The sequence below is a fragment of the Ixodes scapularis genome, unplaced genomic scaffold (genome assembly GCF_016920785.2).
Source record: "Ixodes scapularis isolate PalLabHiFi unplaced genomic scaffold, ASM1692078v2 PGA_scaffold8__174_contigs__length_109621045, whole genome shotgun sequence".
NCBI classification, from domain to species: domain Eukaryota; kingdom Metazoa; phylum Arthropoda; class Arachnida; order Ixodida; family Ixodidae; genus Ixodes; species Ixodes scapularis.
This window is the reverse complement of record NW_024609883.1, coordinates 92,851,307-92,869,357: the sequence shown is the minus strand read 5'-3', so window position 1 is coordinate 92,869,357 and position 18,051 is coordinate 92,851,307. Positions and strand designations below refer to the sequence as shown.

The 18,051-nt window shown below is 44.3% G+C and overlaps 1 protein-coding gene across 1 annotated transcript; it reads right to left on the bottom strand.

Moving 5' to 3' along the window:
- Positions 1 to 6,412: 6,412 nt before the first annotated feature.
- Positions 6,413 to 15,168, bottom strand: LOC115324965. Its single transcript, XM_040218389.1, has 4 exons — positions 15,117 to 15,168; positions 13,444 to 13,535; positions 8,980 to 9,069; positions 6,413 to 6,520 (listed from the first exon to the last, which is right to left on the bottom strand). Exons 1-4 carry the CDS (start codon positions 15,166 to 15,168, stop codon positions 6,413 to 6,415), a joined length of 342 nt encoding a protein of 113 aa, XP_040074323.1.
- Positions 15,169 to 18,051: the final 2,883 nt, after the last annotated feature.

Genomic DNA, 18,051 nt, shown 5'->3' with positions numbered 1-18,051 from the left:
AGGAGTTTTACAAGGGCAGCCCAAGTCGGGCATGCCAACGCTTCGCCACCGTGCAGCCCACGTCATCCCAACTTCGCCCCCGCATAGCCGAGGTGGGACCCACGTGGGTTTTAGATGGGCAACCCAACTCGGGAACACCCATGCTTTGCCGCCGTTGGACCCACATCATGGCAACTTCGCCCCCGTAAAGCCGAGATGGTATCCATGGGTGTTTTGCATGAGCAGCCCAAGTTGGGCACGCCCACACTTCGCCGTCGTAGACCCCGCATCATCGCAACTCGGCCCCCGCACGGCCAAGGTGAGGCCCACGTGGTTTTTACATGGGCAGCCCAACTCGGGCGTGCCCACGCCTTGCCCGCATCTTCACTAACTCTGCCCCCGTACTGCCGAGGTGGGACCCATGGAGGTATTGCACGGGCAGCCCTAGTCGGGCACGCCCATACTTTACCCCCCTTAAAGGGATTGTCCGGTCAAATTTTGTATTCGAGAAAACAATTGAATATCATTGTTATTGCCTCGAGAAGCATCGTACGTGCAATATCCGAATTTTATATGCCCCTCTGCGTGAGTAATCGAATTTATACTGCTCCAATCGCACTCTAGCGTAAACGCTGCTTTCGTAGGCAACATTGAAGCTCTGACGTCACAAAACACAAAGCGAGCATTTTTTTCTCGTTGTTTGCCTGCGAGTGAACGCCAGAGCGTGCTTCGTTTTTGTTGTTGTGCGCGATTTGTTTCGTGGTTGGGTGAAACTTTTGTTGTGCGGTTGGGTGTCACAACCACCGGGCAGCACATGCGAGCCAAGACATGACGTTCCACACTTTTCCGCGAGACGTGCAGTGACGAGCAAAGTGGATCGCCGTCGTGCGTAGGGACTGGGTTCCCGTCCAGATCGAGATCCTGCTTATGCAGCAATCATCTCACATAAGAAAGCTACGAGCTGAGCTCTCAGAGGACAGAAGGCTTGTAAGCTGAGGTGTGATGCTGTGCCAACAATATTAAACTACGTCCACCCACTCCTCGCCCAAATCGGATCAGTCAATTTAGGTCTGTTCGATTCGCTTGAACTGGCTGAATTAGTTCGGCAGTGCAGGAACTGGTGCATTCGATTCAACCGGAAGTTGCACGACCGCTGCACTGGCGCGTTCGATTCATCCTAGTTCTGAACGAGTTCAGACCCAGTTCCTCAAAATCTTGCACCGGCTCCGGACTCGGTTCAGCGTCCGTGCACAAGCAGACAACAAGAGCAGACGGCGATAGCAAACTCCTCGTCCGTCTCTGCTCGCGGTGTCATTTTTCGCAGCGATTGCTCAAATGTCTGCGATGTTTAACAATAACGCCGATACGGAGGTTGCATTTCCTTTCATTTATGATAATAACGTACCCGCGGTGGACGCGGAATTGAGATCATAACCGAGTGTAGGAATTTGCTTGATTATGATATTCTAAAAGCGTTTTAGGCACCTGCTCGCGTAGATTCGGCTCCCTGTGGTGAGTGTTGAAATATTGGCTCACGTAAATTGTTTCATTTTGATGCTATGCGGGGATCCACAGTGTTGATATTCTTACTTACAGACACGGGAAAGGTATTGCCTTCTTGATGGTCTCCGCCTTCAGTTGCTCTTGGATGCATATTGACGACTCCGATACATTGCAGAGGTCTGGGATTTAGTACGTTGGCACTTGCATGTCGCCGTAGCTCAGCATAATACTGCATGCCTTGTCCGCTGGTATCTGTGGACGCCCACTAACGGGCCTGGGAAAAACACCGAGAATTGGCATTTTTTTTTTTGCCGATTCTCGCTTCAACTTGACGCCAAAGTTGCGGTCGATAATTGTCTTGGCCAAGACGCTATCGTCAGGCCTTCGTCTTCGAGGTGACCGGTATACCGACCGCGCGCTGCCGCCAGTGACTCCCCCGACGCAAAATGATCCTGATGCCGCGAACCTATCGTCGAAATGCAAAGATTCCCTTTGAGGGGCATTTGCCGCTACCTTCTTGACTTCTAACCGACTGTAGTACAGAACTTCCTGGCCGAATCGAACAGACCTTGATTATGCAGCGAAACCGAAACCAACAGCTTGGCCATCTCGAAATGATTAGAAGTTGTATTCAGCACGCGTGCAGCCCGATTTCTGTTTGACCCGCATGTAAAAATGGAGCGTAGCTACGATTCACCAAACTCGTCCAAGTCAAGTGACGACATGCATTTGAACGGCTCGCCGTTTGCCTTCGACCCGCGGACGTCGCCCCTGAGGGGATGACCAGCAGCCTCATCACCGATCCAGTGGATCAGTGGATCCGCCGAAATGTGTATCCAGATGCCGCTTCGTGTACCTAAGTGCCGCTTCAGAGACGAAAACTGCATCCTTTGCTTTGCAAGCGCCCCTAGTTCGATCGGAGTCCAACGCAGTTGTGTTTGCGCGAAACGGCATACGTTTGCTCGAAGCTCATGGCTGTCTGGGAGTAATATCCTGCTAAAAGGCGTGCCTTTTTTTTTTTTGCACGTGCTTGGGAACTGCATTAAAAGAACCGTATTTCAGTAGGGTACTGCCTAGGAGACTATATAATTCTAAACAAAATACAAGACATCCATCGACCAACGCTTGTTATCCCGACCATCCGACAAACCTTTGCGTTTTGTGACGTCACGCAGCACCTACGGATGTCAGCCATTGACACTGGCGAAATTCGGGGTGCAGTTTCGTACATAGGATCATGAAAGGTTTAATTAATAAGGGGAGATCATATATCAAAATAAAAATGACGTTTGTCTATATGGAGGCTCCCTCGACGTAAGGAGCGCAAGAACTTAAGTACTTCCGGTTTCGACCGGACAATCCCTTTAAGCTTACATACGCGCTAACTTTGCTCCTGCATAGCCGAAGTGGGATTCACGGCGGTATAGCACAGACAGCCCATATTGGGCGTGCCCTTGCGTAGCCGAAGTGGGACCCACTTCAGCTGCAAGGGCAAGGGCGTGGGCATGCCGAAGTTCGGCATGCCCACGCTGTGCCCAACTTTTCCCTCTCACATTCGAGGTGGAAACCGCCGCGGCACTGCGTGAACAGTGCTGCGACTGGGAGGGGACGGTCTCAGGTGCGGAACCAGGAGTCGGGGCTGTGGCTCACTAATCACATAGCCCCGAGGAAACAGACCTGGAGTGGGAGTACTGAAGTAGAACTTTTATGTACAGTGAATATATAGGTAGCTGGTCGACGGTTTAAACAGCGTCTTTTGGGCTCCCCCAGCCCATGTTATATAGCACACCGAGGGCGAAAAGTTTCTCTGAGAAAGACGAGCCTTTCCTGGAGTTCGAGTGTTCACGTGGTGTTCGAGGAGGCTGATGCAATTGCCCTGTGTTTTTTCAGCAAGGTGGTCCGTAGCCGCTCTTGCCATGCTTCGGTTTCTGATGCAAGGCGCCGACGCTTTTGCCGCTTGAACTGAAACACAACACCGACGGACCCCCCCCCCCCCCCTCCCCCCCACACACACACACGCATAAGCCGGTGTTTTTCCTTGCGAGGGTCGTCGGTTCAAGATCGTCTCGTGGCTTCCGGAAGGCGTTATTTTTGTGTTTAGAGCCCCCAGCGAAGGCCACCACCAACCCGATGTCTCAAGGGCTCTGCGCTCTGGATAGATTAGAATAGAGTGATCTCGGGCGGTCTCCCCTTCAGCACTCCCAAACACAACAGCTCCTCCGCCGACCGGGAAACATTCTTGAGGTGCAGCAGTCTGTAACCCCGCCACTGAAAGACGTCACCTCGCCGTCTTCTCCCATCAGTCCAGGAGTCCATCAGTCGTTGCAACCTCTTGAATAGACAACAAGCCCGTGAATCACAAAACCACAAGGCTCGAAACAGCAGAAGCCAGGAAGTGTCCACTTCCCCCGAAAGACCGCAAAAAAAGAAAAAAGGATACTGAAGTCGTGTTCATCATGATTTGTTTGAAGCCCGAGCGGGGCTGTAACGTTCTGAAAAGCAAAAGATTAGAACGACTGGAAACCGAAACTCGATGGCGCTAAACCCAAACTCTTCGAAGACCCCGCAGTCTATTGAATACATGCGACTGAAAGCGTCAGTACTTGAGTTTTAACTTTATTTTTTCTAAACTACATTGAAGTTATACTCCTGGAGAGCGAAACTCCTTCTTAACATCCGCACGTTTTTTTTTTCTTTTTGTGTGTGTGTGTGTTTTGTTTTCTTTTTTTGTTTGTGACATTTGATGAAGACAGGTGAGGTGACACTCGTCCGTCATGACCGTGAGGTAACAGGACAGTTTTTGTGCGGCCCAGACTAGACAATCACACTTCTTTTCGGGTACCCTATACACCTCCTCTCGTGTTGTGAGCTTGCTGATCACGTAGAAGACCGGATGCTCCTCTCGGTACTTTATTTGGCACAACACCAAGCCCATTCACCAATCTCTCGCGTCCCACTAAACAAAAAAAAAAACGGCTGAGCGTAGTCGGGTGCTTTCAGCGCCGGCTGCTCTTTGAGCACTTCCTTCAACCCCTGGAAAGACTGCTCCCTTTTCTCACCCATAAGACCTCGTCAGGATCGTGCTCTCGCAGGGAGTCAGTAAGGGGAGTAGCTATGTGAGAGTATTTCGGTGCATAACGTGGGGAATACCCTATCAAACCCAGAAAGGAGCAAACCTGCGTCTTCGTCTTTTGTTTCGGGTATTTGTCTATGACGGCTGCTTTTTCCTTTGAGGGCCGGTAACACACCTGTCGAATCGCGTGACCTAGGTAGGGGACCTCAGCTGGCCCCAGTTGATATTTCTGGGCTTTTACGGTAAGACCTGCATCACGCAGCCTACGAAATACTTCCCTCAAGTGTGAAAGTGCATCCTGCCATGTTTCCGAAAATATCGCTGTATAATCCAGATATGGCAGTGTAAAAACTTATGTTCTACGAAGGGCATTTCTCACACTCTTAAGAAAAAAAGTAAATACGCTGCCACAACCATTCCTAGGAGAGCTACGGTAATGGAAACAACCTTTGCTCCCCTACCGTTAGCACCTCAAAGTTGAACCCCCAGGACTAACTTTTCCACCCTTGCATTTAGGCTATTGGAACTAAATGTTGCGCATTTAACTGATTTATTAATATATTGCGCCCTTACACACACAGGTGGCACTAGTCAACGTGAAATTCAAAACAGGTAGAAACTACGTTATCGCTGGGTTAGATCGTTTCCACGCTCATTACATTCCCATATGAACAACGCTTATTTCACATTTGAAGACGTATTAGACATTTTACATTTTAACATAGATAAGGAATTAGAACACAGATGGCACATGCACAACACACACGAGACGACACACACACGACGACACGCTAATTCAACCTTTTTTTTTTCTTTATTGCGAGACATTATTCAATCAAAAAAATACACTTTCAGAAAATCTTATAAAAAAAAGTGAAAGCCGTTTACAACTCCCTGTAACGCCGAATTGGAGCGCAGCACTAGAGGAGGAGGAGTGAAGGGTACTGAGGGGAGGGTAGACCCCTCCTCCTTCTGCTCCCCTCATTCTTTAATATGCTCCGGGGGGGGGGGTCACGTGACCTCGGGGGGGGGGGGGGGGTGTCACGTGACCTCGGGGAGGCGTGACCTGGGGGTCACGTGACCTTGGGGTGACCTTGAGGGGTCACGTGACATTGGGGTGTCACGTGGGGGTCACGTGACCTTGATGTGACCTTGGGAGGGGTCACGTGACCTCGGGGGGTCACGTGACCTTGGGAAAGGGACCAAGTGACCTCGGAGGGGTCACGTGACCTGGGGGTCAAGTGACCCCTCCGAGGCCACTTGACTTGGGGGTCACGTGACCTTGGGGTAACCTTATGGGTCACGTGACCTTCAGGGGGTCACGTGGCGATCACCTTGGGGGTCTCGTGACCTTGAAGTGACCTTGGGAGGGTCACGTGACCTTGGGTGACCTTGGGGGTCATGTGACCTTGGGATGAGCTTGGTTACGCCGACGGCGACGCCGATGCCGCTCAAGCCGGAAACGGGCGCCTAAGAGCTGCGCTTTAAAAGGACAAGCTGAATTACGACTGACGCAGACTGATTAACAAAATCTTAATGTGACCAGCCAGTCTAGGACTGGCAACCAGTCAGGCCCATCTCAGCACTCCCAGAACCACAACAGCAGCCCATTTGGGCATGCCCACGCTACGCCCACGTGGGACCAACGTGGATTGAGTAGGGCTACCCGAGCCCCCATCGACCATGTGGGACCCACATGGGCCCCACCTCTTGTGCTATCTGGTGCCCATCCTGCAGTTAACTGAACCTCACAACATGAAGTACTAAAGAGATATACTTTTTTTTATAAATGATAGATTCATATAAAGGGGCAGATAACACTTGTTTATTTATCGCTCGCAGTCACACTAACGAAAGTTACTTCCCTTGACAACGAGGGCACCATTCATCGATAATTCTTGATTTCGTCTTCTCCAAGTCCTGCTTCCAAGCTAAAAGAGTTGATCTCGCGGTTGAAGTGCAGATCTGTAGAGTAAGAAAATGCAACAGTGGTTTTATAGCGATCAGAACCCACATATCAGCGTTCGAATACATCTTCGATTTTCTAAATATAGTTTTCTTCTTTTTTTTATTCCGCTGCATTTCTTGTATAGTAAAATGCGCGATGAAAAGTTCACCTCATAATTGGCGTTACAATGTAATTTCTATGAATGATATTCGGATATTTGGGGTAGGAGGAGATTTTGTTTCCGTTTTTGGACCAAAAGATATACATTTTATCTACACGACAACAAATTTGAATCTAGCTCAGGTAATCTTGATAGTGACATCTTTGGACCCGAAGGAAATTTTCAGGAGTGCGTTGGTGTTTTTCTTTCACCAATATATATCGACCTTTGTTTTGTGAATTGGATGCGATCTTTTTCAGTGCACCCCTAAAAAGGCTTAGGGTTGTTTGTGCGACACTCAAAATAAAGCAATTAAACAAATAGTACACGTGCCGTGCCACTATTACTGAACTTTCACTATATAGCGAAGAGCATTAATCTCTGCCGTTAACAACCTACAAAACATGAGTACGATCTTCGTTTTACGGGAATAAAAGCCACAAAAAGAAGTTATAAGAAAACAAGCGGCGTTCACCCCCTCCACTTACAGACAAAATAAACGGCGCATGATTTCGTGTCGAATATATGCCGCCCAATGTTCATCCTAGCCACGCACTGCGGTTGGCAAATCGTATTGCATCAGATGAGCTCAAGAGATTGTTAGGGTTTGGTGGTTGCCGTCCCTGCAGCGGTTTTACTCGAATCACCACCCAAATGCTCGTCGGGGCTCACACAGTATTTGTGCCCATTCTATAAGCTCCATTTGTATATCGTTATCATAGGGTAATCCCGAGACGACGAAAACCATGCGATACCCGTTACTACGTCATTACATTTTGCAAGGAAAAAGTGGGAAGAAAAATCAATACGTATCGTGAAATTACCCCGCGAAAAAGACGTATCTTGGTCAGTGGCATTATATATGTGCGTGTATACCAACGCAGCACAAGCGCAAGTAAGCGTGTTTAAAGGGAAAACCGTGCCTATACAATATCGTTCCTTTCAAGGTGAGTGCGCTGGTTTATTGCAAGACACTTCAGAACGGGTTAAATATAAAAAAGACGGACAGCACGTCTTTCGAAAGATGTGGTTTCCGTGTTTTGTCATATATATTTTTCTCCATATCGTTCCCCTGACCTTCCAATATTAGTTTCAATAGTTGCTCCTATCGCTGTTGCTGCTACTTCAGTATTGTTGTTTTTATCCCGCTCGTACTTTTTGATAAAAATGAAATCACCGATATGTTATTATGTAATATATATTTTGGTATGTTATTGCTTATCTGTGAAAAACAACTGGCAGGACGTGTAATAATGTTTAAGAAGTTCGCCTCATCAACAGGTTGAAAGACGGACGGTATTGCACGTGGCCGCTGCCACTCGGTCTGTATCCACCAGTGTCTGACGGGAGGGTCGTTCGGGTGAACGCAGCACTGAGAAGCTTCGGGAATTCTGGCCAGACCGTCAAGTTCAGGGTACGTGGGTGAAACTTCCTACCAGCAGAGGCACCTTGGGCTTTTCTTGTCTACGTTGGGCGCCAGAGGTGGTTTTTTTGCTCACCGCTTGACCGGAGATAGGGGCCGAGTCATGGTGGAGGCTTTCATTATCGAGCCTTGTGTTCGACGGCTTGCGCTGCCATGGCTGAATTGTCCTGTTATTTTTCACGTGCCTCGTGTCCCGTTCCTTGGCCCGCGATCGCAGCACGAGCGCCCGCCGCATCTTGCCTAAATCATATACGTGCACATATCCCCGGAATCTTTTGTAGTATATCGCGACTTCAACTAAACGAACGGCACATAGAGTTGTATATTCCAACCTGCCCTGTGAGGGTCTCGCCCTAATTCATTCTTATGCGGCGAGATTCTTGGCCGCGTGGTGGTGAAGAAACCAAGCTGCTTAGTGAGGGCCTGAAAGCATTTGCTTGGAGTCACAGATAGGTGTTATATAACAGGTGTTTTTCTTCTTGTGAAATATCTGGCAGCAGCTTTGAAAAGTATTTAGACATTTAAATTAATGTTTATGCTAACTGCGTGCACGCTGTACACTGAGATATACCCAAACATCGGATCATCGGCATACACAAAAGGAAGGCGACTTTGAGCATCTTGCCAAATAAACTCAATGGAATCACATATGGTCAGGCAGATATAAGAATGGTTCACCTATTAACGCTGCAAATCTGTAGAGAGCCGGTCAAACCCACATGTGTTATGTCTAATCAAATATCAGTGCCAAAATATTTTGACGTAAAATGTGCCCTCAAAAAAGTGGAAGGTAACGATAAATATTTTTTTAACTTATGAAATAAAAGTTGTATAACGTGTACCTGCGAGAAAAAAAACTACAAAGGCAGTAAAAACATTGTCTCGTAACTTACCACTTTATTGCCGTAGCATACCCTTGGCATAGGCAGCCTACCACCATTGCATATCAACTCGCACGATCGAGTATCATAATTTTCGAAATTCTGAAATCATTAACATATAATGTCACGAATAAAACGTGAAAGTATCAACTTGAGAGTAAAAAAATAGATGTCGAATAAGTTGTGTCGGCCTGGAGTTGAGCCGGTTGGTTCGGCATGCTCCCTTGAATACCAGCTGAACGTAGAGGAGAAGCGCTTTTACTCTACGTTCGTCTGGTATTCAAGAAAGCATATAGAATAAGCTAGAACTTAAAATAATAAAAGTAATTAACTAGCGTCTCTTGCGTCGATGTCGGTGTAACAGCATGATCTGAGCCACGCAGTCCCTGGAGACTGCTCCGCCGCCTTATGTACCCGGCAGTTCAAATACACTTTTTCGTACGTGGCCGTCTCCGGATTTACGAAGGTTACGCGTATGTTGATGTGTTCCTCTCAAGTTCCAGGAATGTACTTCCAGATAAAGAACACTGGTACAAGAAGAATATTTGAGGGCGTCACTAAAACAGCCTCGGTCCAAGCAAGTGTCAGTGTGGCTAACATTCTTCAAAAGAGGTGTTCGCAACTCTCATTCACTTACTTTTCCGCATCACTCACTTACTTTACCGCATAATTCACTTACTTTACCGTACCCTTTTCCACAAAAATGGTGTAACATTTTTTTTTCAAAATTAGAAGGTGTTCTTTGCAACAGCAGCCTACTTTTTGACCGAAAATGGTGTACTAGGTCAAACAAGGGTGCTAAAATCCTGTAGCCATATCTGTACGTGTTACTCTCTACTCACTCAAAAAGTACGTTACTTGTTACTGCGAATCAAAAGGAACGCGTTAGCTCAGCCTGGAAGTAACGCGTTGTTTTATCGTTGTTCCGAACGTGTTGCTTTTTGTCAGCAGTAGACGCTTCCCACATTTGTCGTTAATAGTTCCTTGATATTCAACGCGTGTATTTGGGGAAAACTGTGTCTATACTCACATACCTTCTGCACATTTTTATGGTCTGCCTAGTGTTTCCTCGTCGTGCGGAATACAGGCGCATAGTAAACCTTCTCCTACAGACATAACTAAATACCGTTACTCGTTACTTCATCAAAAAGTAGCGAGCAATCTTATTTACTTATCTTAAAATGTATCCAGGTCGTTACTTTGTTACTTACAAAGTAACATGGTAAAAGTAACTCGTTACTTGTAACGTGTTACGGACAAGTCTGGTGGTTTTATGCAAGTGAGAAATGAAGCCTAATCTCAGCGGAAAAAAACCCACAAACTTCAAGCATTACTAGGTGTCTGATGCGTGACCAAAAATCCGCCTGGTTTGGGTATCGAACCCAGGACCTTTGTCCTTTGTCCTTCAAGCACTCCTTCGTGCAAATTATTATGAGTTGATGTCTACAGACATTTCTATGAATATAATAACTACATCATTCTGCTCTTTTTAACCAGTAAAACATTCTATATATGTAACGGGCATGGTGGCGGGAGGCCGAAGGTGTGCGTATTTAACTGGGAAGAAAAACACCTTTGGTGAAAACAGCAACAACGGACGATTTATTCTTCGACGTTTCGGCCGGAGTCCTGACGAAGGCCGGACTCCGGCCGAAACGTCGAAGATTAAATCGTCCGTTGTTGCTGTTTTCACCAAGGTTTTTTTTCTTCCCAGTTATATATGGGCGGTTTCATTCGGATTCAGGCAACGAGGTGACGTCATATTTTTATTTTGCTTCAAATTTTTATATTTCGTGGCGCATGTTCCAAGAAGAACAATCCTTTTTTTTAAATGTCCTAACATGTTTAGTTTAAAAAAAAAAAATCTCAAATAAGCGGGAAAGGACGACGAGCTTTTGACGATTGTCGTGTGTGGCGTTTTTGAATCACTCTCAATCTCAAAATATTAAAAATAGAGTGTTTATACTTTTAATGTAGTATATATGCAAGTAGGTAAAACGACATTATAACTGCTAGTTATCATTCGTCAATGCAATCTCCGTAAAAACTACCAAACATGCCTTTGCGAACAACTGTAAGCTAAATTGGGGATTTTTTTTGGCTTTTTTTTTTTAGTCGACTATGTTTAGTATCGCTTTTAAAATAATACCATGTGTAGAATCTTTCATTGCCTTCCAAATTAATCAAACTTGGCGCCTTTATCACGCACGAGTACTGAGAAATAAATTATGAAACAGAGAAGGTTTTCACTTTTCGTTCAATTTCAACAGGCTGTATAGAAAAAACATTTTTAATTTTTTTCTTAATTTTTCTCGCGTCGCGTTTTCTTCACAACCTTCTTTTTCCCAGAATACATTCCGTTAGAGGTATTTGCACTGGTTTTGTGTTTTAAGCCTCTAAATATGCTAAAAAAAATAGCAAATGCCAAAGGTGGGTTTTGACGATTGTCGTGTGTGGCGTTTTTGAATCACTCTCGACCTCAAAGTATTCAAAAGAGAACTTCTGTATTTTTTTATTGTGATATATATGCGAGTCGTTAAAACGACATTCCAACTACTATTTATTATTCGTCGATCCAATCTTTGTAAAAATCCTCTAACATGCCCCCGCAAACACCTGTGATCTAAACTGCGGATATTTTTGATTAGTCGGCTATGTTTAGTTTTGTTTCTAAAATAATACCACGTGTAGAACCTTTCAACGCCTTCCACATTATGCAAAGTCTGTATCTTAATCACGTACGAGTACTGAGAAATAATTTATGAAAGAGGGAAGGTTTTCACTTTTTGTTCAATTTCAGCTTTAAAACAAACAATTTCCTTTTTTGCGTCAAGTTTTTTTTTTTACACCCTTCTTTTAGCCAGCGTACATTCCTTAGAGCTATATGCAGTAGTTTTGAGTTTTAAGTCTCGAAATACGCTAAAAAAAAGAGCAAATGCTGATAATGGGTTTCTGGGTTAGCTGTATATTTTATTTTTTATTATAATAATCTAAGGTACGTTTAATAAATAATCATATTAAAGACCTTCATGTCGTTAGGCGTATAGTAACAAGTTTGCAATTCCGAAAGTCTAAACACACTATAAAATCGCAATTGCCGAAAGCGGGTTTTCAGACAATTTCCGCAGGTGCCATGATTGGAGGGGCCTCAAGCCTGAGCCCTATGCGTTACATAATCTATACTAGGTTAGAAATATCAAAGTATAATATTGTAGAACATTAGCGTAAAATAACTTTCTATTGGAAACCTTGATTTTTAAATGCGAAAGTTTATACTTTAATGCGAAATTCATGTTGATAAGAAAAAGAATAATTTTTTAGTACATTTAGAGGCTTAAAACTCACAACCAGCGCATATACCTTTAACGGAATGTTTTCTGGGTAAAAGAAAGGTGTGAGAAAAACGCAACGCGAAAAAAAAATGTTTTTTTTTTTTTTTACAGCGTGCTGATATTTAACGAAAAGTAAAAACCTTCTTTGTTTCATAATTTATTTCTCAGCACTCGTACATGATAAAGGCACAAATTTTGCTTAATTTGGAAGGCAATGAAAGGTTCTACACGGGTGGTATTAATTCAAAATCTATTCTAAACATAGTCGATTAAAAAAAAAATCCGCAGTTTATGTCACAGTTGTTCGCGGAAGCATGTTTGGGGATTTTTACAAAGATTGGATGGACGAATAATATATAGTAGTTGAAATTTCGTTTTACTGAATTGCATATATATCACAGAAAAAAAATATAGACGCTCTCTTTTGAATACTTTGAGATTAAGAGTGATTCAAAAACGCCACACACGGCAATCGTCAAAACCTAGTCATGCTTTCCCGCTTCTTTGAGATTTTTTGCTCAGAAACTAAACATGTTAGGACATTAAAATAAAAAGGATTGTTTTTCTTGCAACATGCGCCACAAAATATAAAAATTTGAAGCAAAATAAAAAAATACGACTGCACCCCGTTGCCTGAATCCAAATGAAACAGCCCAGATATAGGGTGGCCCAAGTCACGAGGCTCGATCTAAAATGGACCGTAAAAATCCACGTCTGCACGCAGCAATCTAAACTTTTCGTCAAATATGTATATCACAGGTCGGTTTTCTCTGGTAAAATTACAAAGCGTAGTTCTCTTTCTGTAAAAATAAGGCCAAGAATTACTTGCAGTTCTAGCCTCTTTAATACCTACCGCGTTCAAGGTTTTCAGCCTACTAGCTTCACCTGACACTAGTAGAACGGACGCTATAAATAAAGTCTCGTCCATTTATTAAATGTCCTATGTTTACGCGATGCGTCATTATGTTGGTAACATTGTCAGGATTTTGTAACATGTTGCGGCTTTCCATACCAAACCCACTATTTTCATAGGAAACGCTTTTAAACGATTAGTCTTCGCATTCTAAAAACAAGGAAGTCCCTTTGAACAATCTAAAAATACATTATTTACAAGTGCCACTGTTTGGTGCCTTCAAAGACTTACATTCAATTGCCCGAGTTCGCATTTTACCATTCCACCCGCAATAATGAGTTCCACACACTCGTCGCGAGTTCCGGCAGGAAACAAAAATCCCCCTGTAGAAAAAAAAAATTGTATGAAGCATTTTAAAGAAAAAACAGAAAACATTTTATTTAATTTTGTTTTCTTTTTAACTTCTGATTTCACATTACAGCTGCTAGAAGCACGTTTATCGCCTACATGTATGATAAAATGCATTCAAATACCATTGCTTTAATTTCGTTTTTTTATGTGTATAAAAACGTGGATTTGTTAGAACCGTCTTTTTGACCACTAATGTTACTGACATTATTTTATATTAAGAATGTTCTTGACAATGTGCGCTCTTTGTGATTATCTTTAAAAGCGAATTTGTTTTTATTGTACAGATTCCGAGTATTTTAAATAAAAAAGTAAATAAATAGGAATTATCGCAGTGCATCGACTGCTATACTGCACGTTAAAATCAATCTTAAGGTATTTATCAATTTCCTCCGGGTTAACCTTTCATTATTTGAAGAAAAAAAAAATAAGGCCACCCTTTTCATTAATGTCATTTATTACCATAGGATATTATTAATTTTAGGTCAGCAAACAAACATTTTTAAAGGCCGGTTTGCAACTCTGGCCATTTGCATAAAATATCCAGTAATGTCTATGAACACCATAACTCCTGTTATTTTGAACACTAGACGTCAGGTTATATTTTTTATACCTTTGATCGGTTAATTTTCTGTCCAGCTATCAAAAATTCAATACCTCAGGGTGTCGCGCCCGCTTCTTTGAAACGTCCAAATAATCGAATTTCTTGAATGGATATAAACACAAAAGATGTGTAGTTAAATAGTGTAGCGTGCGTCATTCTATTGAATGTTATCTGCAGCACAAATGTCCTTTCTGTCATATGCATATGAACACTGCTCGTTCCTACCTCGTCAAATACCTGACGTTCTAGCGCATTGCTTGAAATAAGAAGTGACGTTCAAAGAGCAGCGGTGGCGACCAATCATAAATGTTCCTCAAAGTGTATAAAACACTGACAAAATCATTTCGAGAGGAATCCCAAATTACGTATTGTATTTATATTATTTTTTTATTTATCAAAACTACTAATTGTTATTTGAGGATTTTTGTAGGGTGGTGCAAAACACAGATGCTTAATCATAACACATACAAAATGTCCCCATCAAAAAAAAAAGAAAAAGATAATCATGTTTTTTACTGCAAAAATAAAATATGAATCGCCAATTGTTGATGCTCTGTTCAAATGTACCAATGGATATCCAAACCAGATGCCAAACTTTCAGCACGAGCTGATATTTTATTCAAAATTGATGTGATTTTCTGAAAATTTCAATTTTCGCCCGTTTTCTGTTTCTGACACTATTGAGCGCCATGTATCTGAGAGCTTCGTCAGCCGCCATTTTCCCCTTGAAAATTCCAGAAAATCACTTATAACTCTTGAATAAGTCACCGGATAATGCTGAAAGCATCTGGTCCGGACCTCTAGAGCCCATTTTTGGTGGGAAAATAGCGTTCACTAATGCGAAGTTTATTTTTGCAATAAAACAAAAGTTTTTTTTCTTGGGGGAGGGGGGGGGGGGGGCACCCTGTAGTTATACAGAAAAATTGGTTTTGAATCCTCTAATTCGACTTACCGCTTTGAAGTGCCGGTAGAATAAGCACCACGACGAAGAGTATAAACTGCATGTTGCTTATATTGCAAGATATAATCGCAGTCTGACGGCAATGTCCACCTAAAATAGTAAAATTCACATAAATACAGCCTCGAAACTCGACAACGCTTCTTTTTCTCAGAAGTAGATACAAAATGTAAAGGTCGCTCAAAAAACTCTAGCGAAATATAGATGGTAGTTAATTTTTTTATATATATAAAACTTTCACCTTGCACTTAAAATCCACCCTTGAATATGTCTAAGAAAAATCTCAACACGTTCATTTTCTTTCCTAAGTTTGCGACATTTTAAAGGCTTATTGTTTCAAACCGTTCTTCCTAATCACTTTTAGAGTGATAACTTCAAGATACCACATGTTAACTCTCGATCACCCCTTCGTCGTTCTGAGCGATACGTGTTGTTTCGTCTTGTCACGAAGAACGGACACAGTGTTTGAAATATCCATGTGCCTTCTTTTTTTAACAATTTGCCGCTCGGTTTTTATAGTTTGAACTCACGAAACAGCCCAAGCATCTTCTTTGTTGTATTGGTGAAGCGTCCTGACTTTGTTGTGATCTATCTATTCGTGATTGTCTGTGTGAGTAGGCCTGTTATGCCTTTTTTTTTTCAAGGAGAAAGTCTTAGTTGTCGCATTACGCAAAAAGGGGCGGCGTTATGCCCGAAAGATGGCCACACCAATCATAGCCTCCTCTATATTGACAAAGCCTGGCGGATCGCCACGTGACGCGTCCGCCGAAAGTGAAAAGGTAGAGCGGCAGACAAGAGTCATGTAACGCGCGCCCCGCTGCGGCGAGACGCCGAAACATACTTGTCCCGAGCGATGGAATGTCCGCTCGTGGTTCTCGATCGCGTTCCTAGGGCTACCACTTCTTTTCTCGTCGAGTTTAAAAACCATGTTTCCGGTCCTCGCCACTGCAAAAGCTGTGCGCTGAATACTCAAACCCATTTATACTGAACTCGCCAAAAAAAAGTCTCCCTGTTTGATATAGAGGGTAATTCGATATAAAAGTTTTAATGAATTTGACTCTCAAAAGTCCACTTTCTGCTGACATATTACAAAATGAAATAGTCTGGCATCTTCTGCTGCTTTTTCTTCATTGCATCCGCGATTACGATATTTTTCTACGCTATATACGGACTCTAAAAATTTTGAGGCCGCTGCCTTCTATATTCGCGCATTAGCGCCGAATTAGGCCGAGAGTACGTCCGAGCAGTGCGCCATTTTGCTCTGCAAGTTGGCTTTCCCATAAGGCAGCCGGCACGTTGGGGAAAAGCAGCTAGCAGAGCAAGCTGGCTTCTTTTTTCTTTCGGGCGTCCGCGTCAACCACCCGGTAGAAAAGATAATATTCTCTTTTGCAGAGGGAGCGGGGAGAAGGAGCACGGAACACCCCCTTCCCGCTTCCTCCGCAAGAGATTTTTTTTTCTATCGGGCGGTCGACGCGGTTTTCCGAAAAAAAAAAACCCGTGACGAGAGGCACGTCGGACGTATCCGGAACGTCTAAAGGTACGTCAGACGTACCTTTAGACGTACCATTAGACGTACCCGGAACGTCTATTGGTACGTCAGACGTACCTTTAGACGTACCATTAGACGTACCCGGAACGTCTAATGGTACGTCGGACGTATCCGGAACGTCTAAAGGTACGTCGGACGTATCCGGAACGTCTAAAGCTACGTCAGACGTATCCGGAACCTCTAAAGGTACGTCGGACGTATCCGAAACGTCTAAGGTACGTCGGACGTATCCGAAACGTCTAAAGGTACGTCAGACGTATCCGGAACGTCTAAAGGTACGTCGGACGTATCCGGAACGTCTAAAGGCACGTCGGACGTATCCGGAACGTCTAAAGGTACGTCGGACGTATCCGGAACGTCTAAAGGTACGTCGGACGTATCCGGAACGTCTAAAGGTACGTCGGACGTATCCGGAACGTCTAAAGGTACGTCGGACGTATCCGGAAGGTCTAAAGGTACGACGTATCCGGAACGTCTAAAGGTACGTCGGACGTATACGGAACGTCTAAAGGTACGTCGGACGTATCCGAAACGTCTAAGGTACGTCGGACGTATCCGGAACGTCTAAAGGTACGTCAGACGTACCCGGAACGTCTAATGGTACGTCGGACGTATCCGGAACGTCTAAAGGTACGTCGGACGTATCCGGAACGTCTAAAGGTACGTCAGACGTATCCGGAACCTCTAAAGGTACGTCGGGCGTATTCGGAACGTCTAAAGGTACGTCGGACGTATCCGGAACGTCTAAAGGTACGTCAGACGTATCCGGAACGTCTAAAGGTACGTCGGACGTATCCGGAACGTCTAAAGGTAAGTCGAACGTACCTGGAACGTCTAAAGGTACGTCGGACGTACCCGGAACGTCTAAAGGTACGTCGGACGTATCCGGAACGTCTAAAGGTACGTCAGACGTATCCGGAACGTCTAAAGGTACGTCGGACGTATCCGGAACGTCTAAAGGTACGTTGGACGTATCCGGAACGTCTAAAGGTACGTCGGACGTATCCGGAACGTCTAAAGGTACGGCGGACGTATCCGGAACGTCTAAAGGTACGTCGGACGTATCCGGAACGTCTAAAGGTACGTCGGACGTATCCGGAACGTCTAAAGGTGCGTCGGACGTATCCGGAACGTCTAAAGGTGCGTCGGACGTATCCGGAACGTCTAAAGGTACGTCGGACGTATCCGGAACGTCTAAAGGTACGTCGGACGTATCCCGAACGTCTAAAGGTACGTCGGACGTATCCGGAACGTCTAAAGGTACGTCGGACGTATCCCGAACGTCTAAAGGTACGTCGGACGTATCCGGAACGTCTAAAGGTACGTCGGACGTACCCGGGACCTCTAAAGGTACGTCGGGCGTATCCAGAACGTCTAAAG

Coding starts and splice junctions, on each gene's coding strand:
- LOC115324965 (XM_040218389.1), bottom strand. CDS start 15,168: ATGCAGTTTATACTCTTCGTCGTGGTGCTTATTCTACCGGCACTTCAA. Junction 13,536..15,116: donor TCTACCGGCACTTCAAAGCG/GTAAGTCGAATT, acceptor TTTTTTCTACAG/GGGGATTTTTGTTTCCTGCC. Junction 9,070..13,443: donor GCGAACTCGGGCAATTGAAT/GTAAGTCTTTGA, acceptor TAATGATTTCAG/AATTTCGAAAATTATGATAC.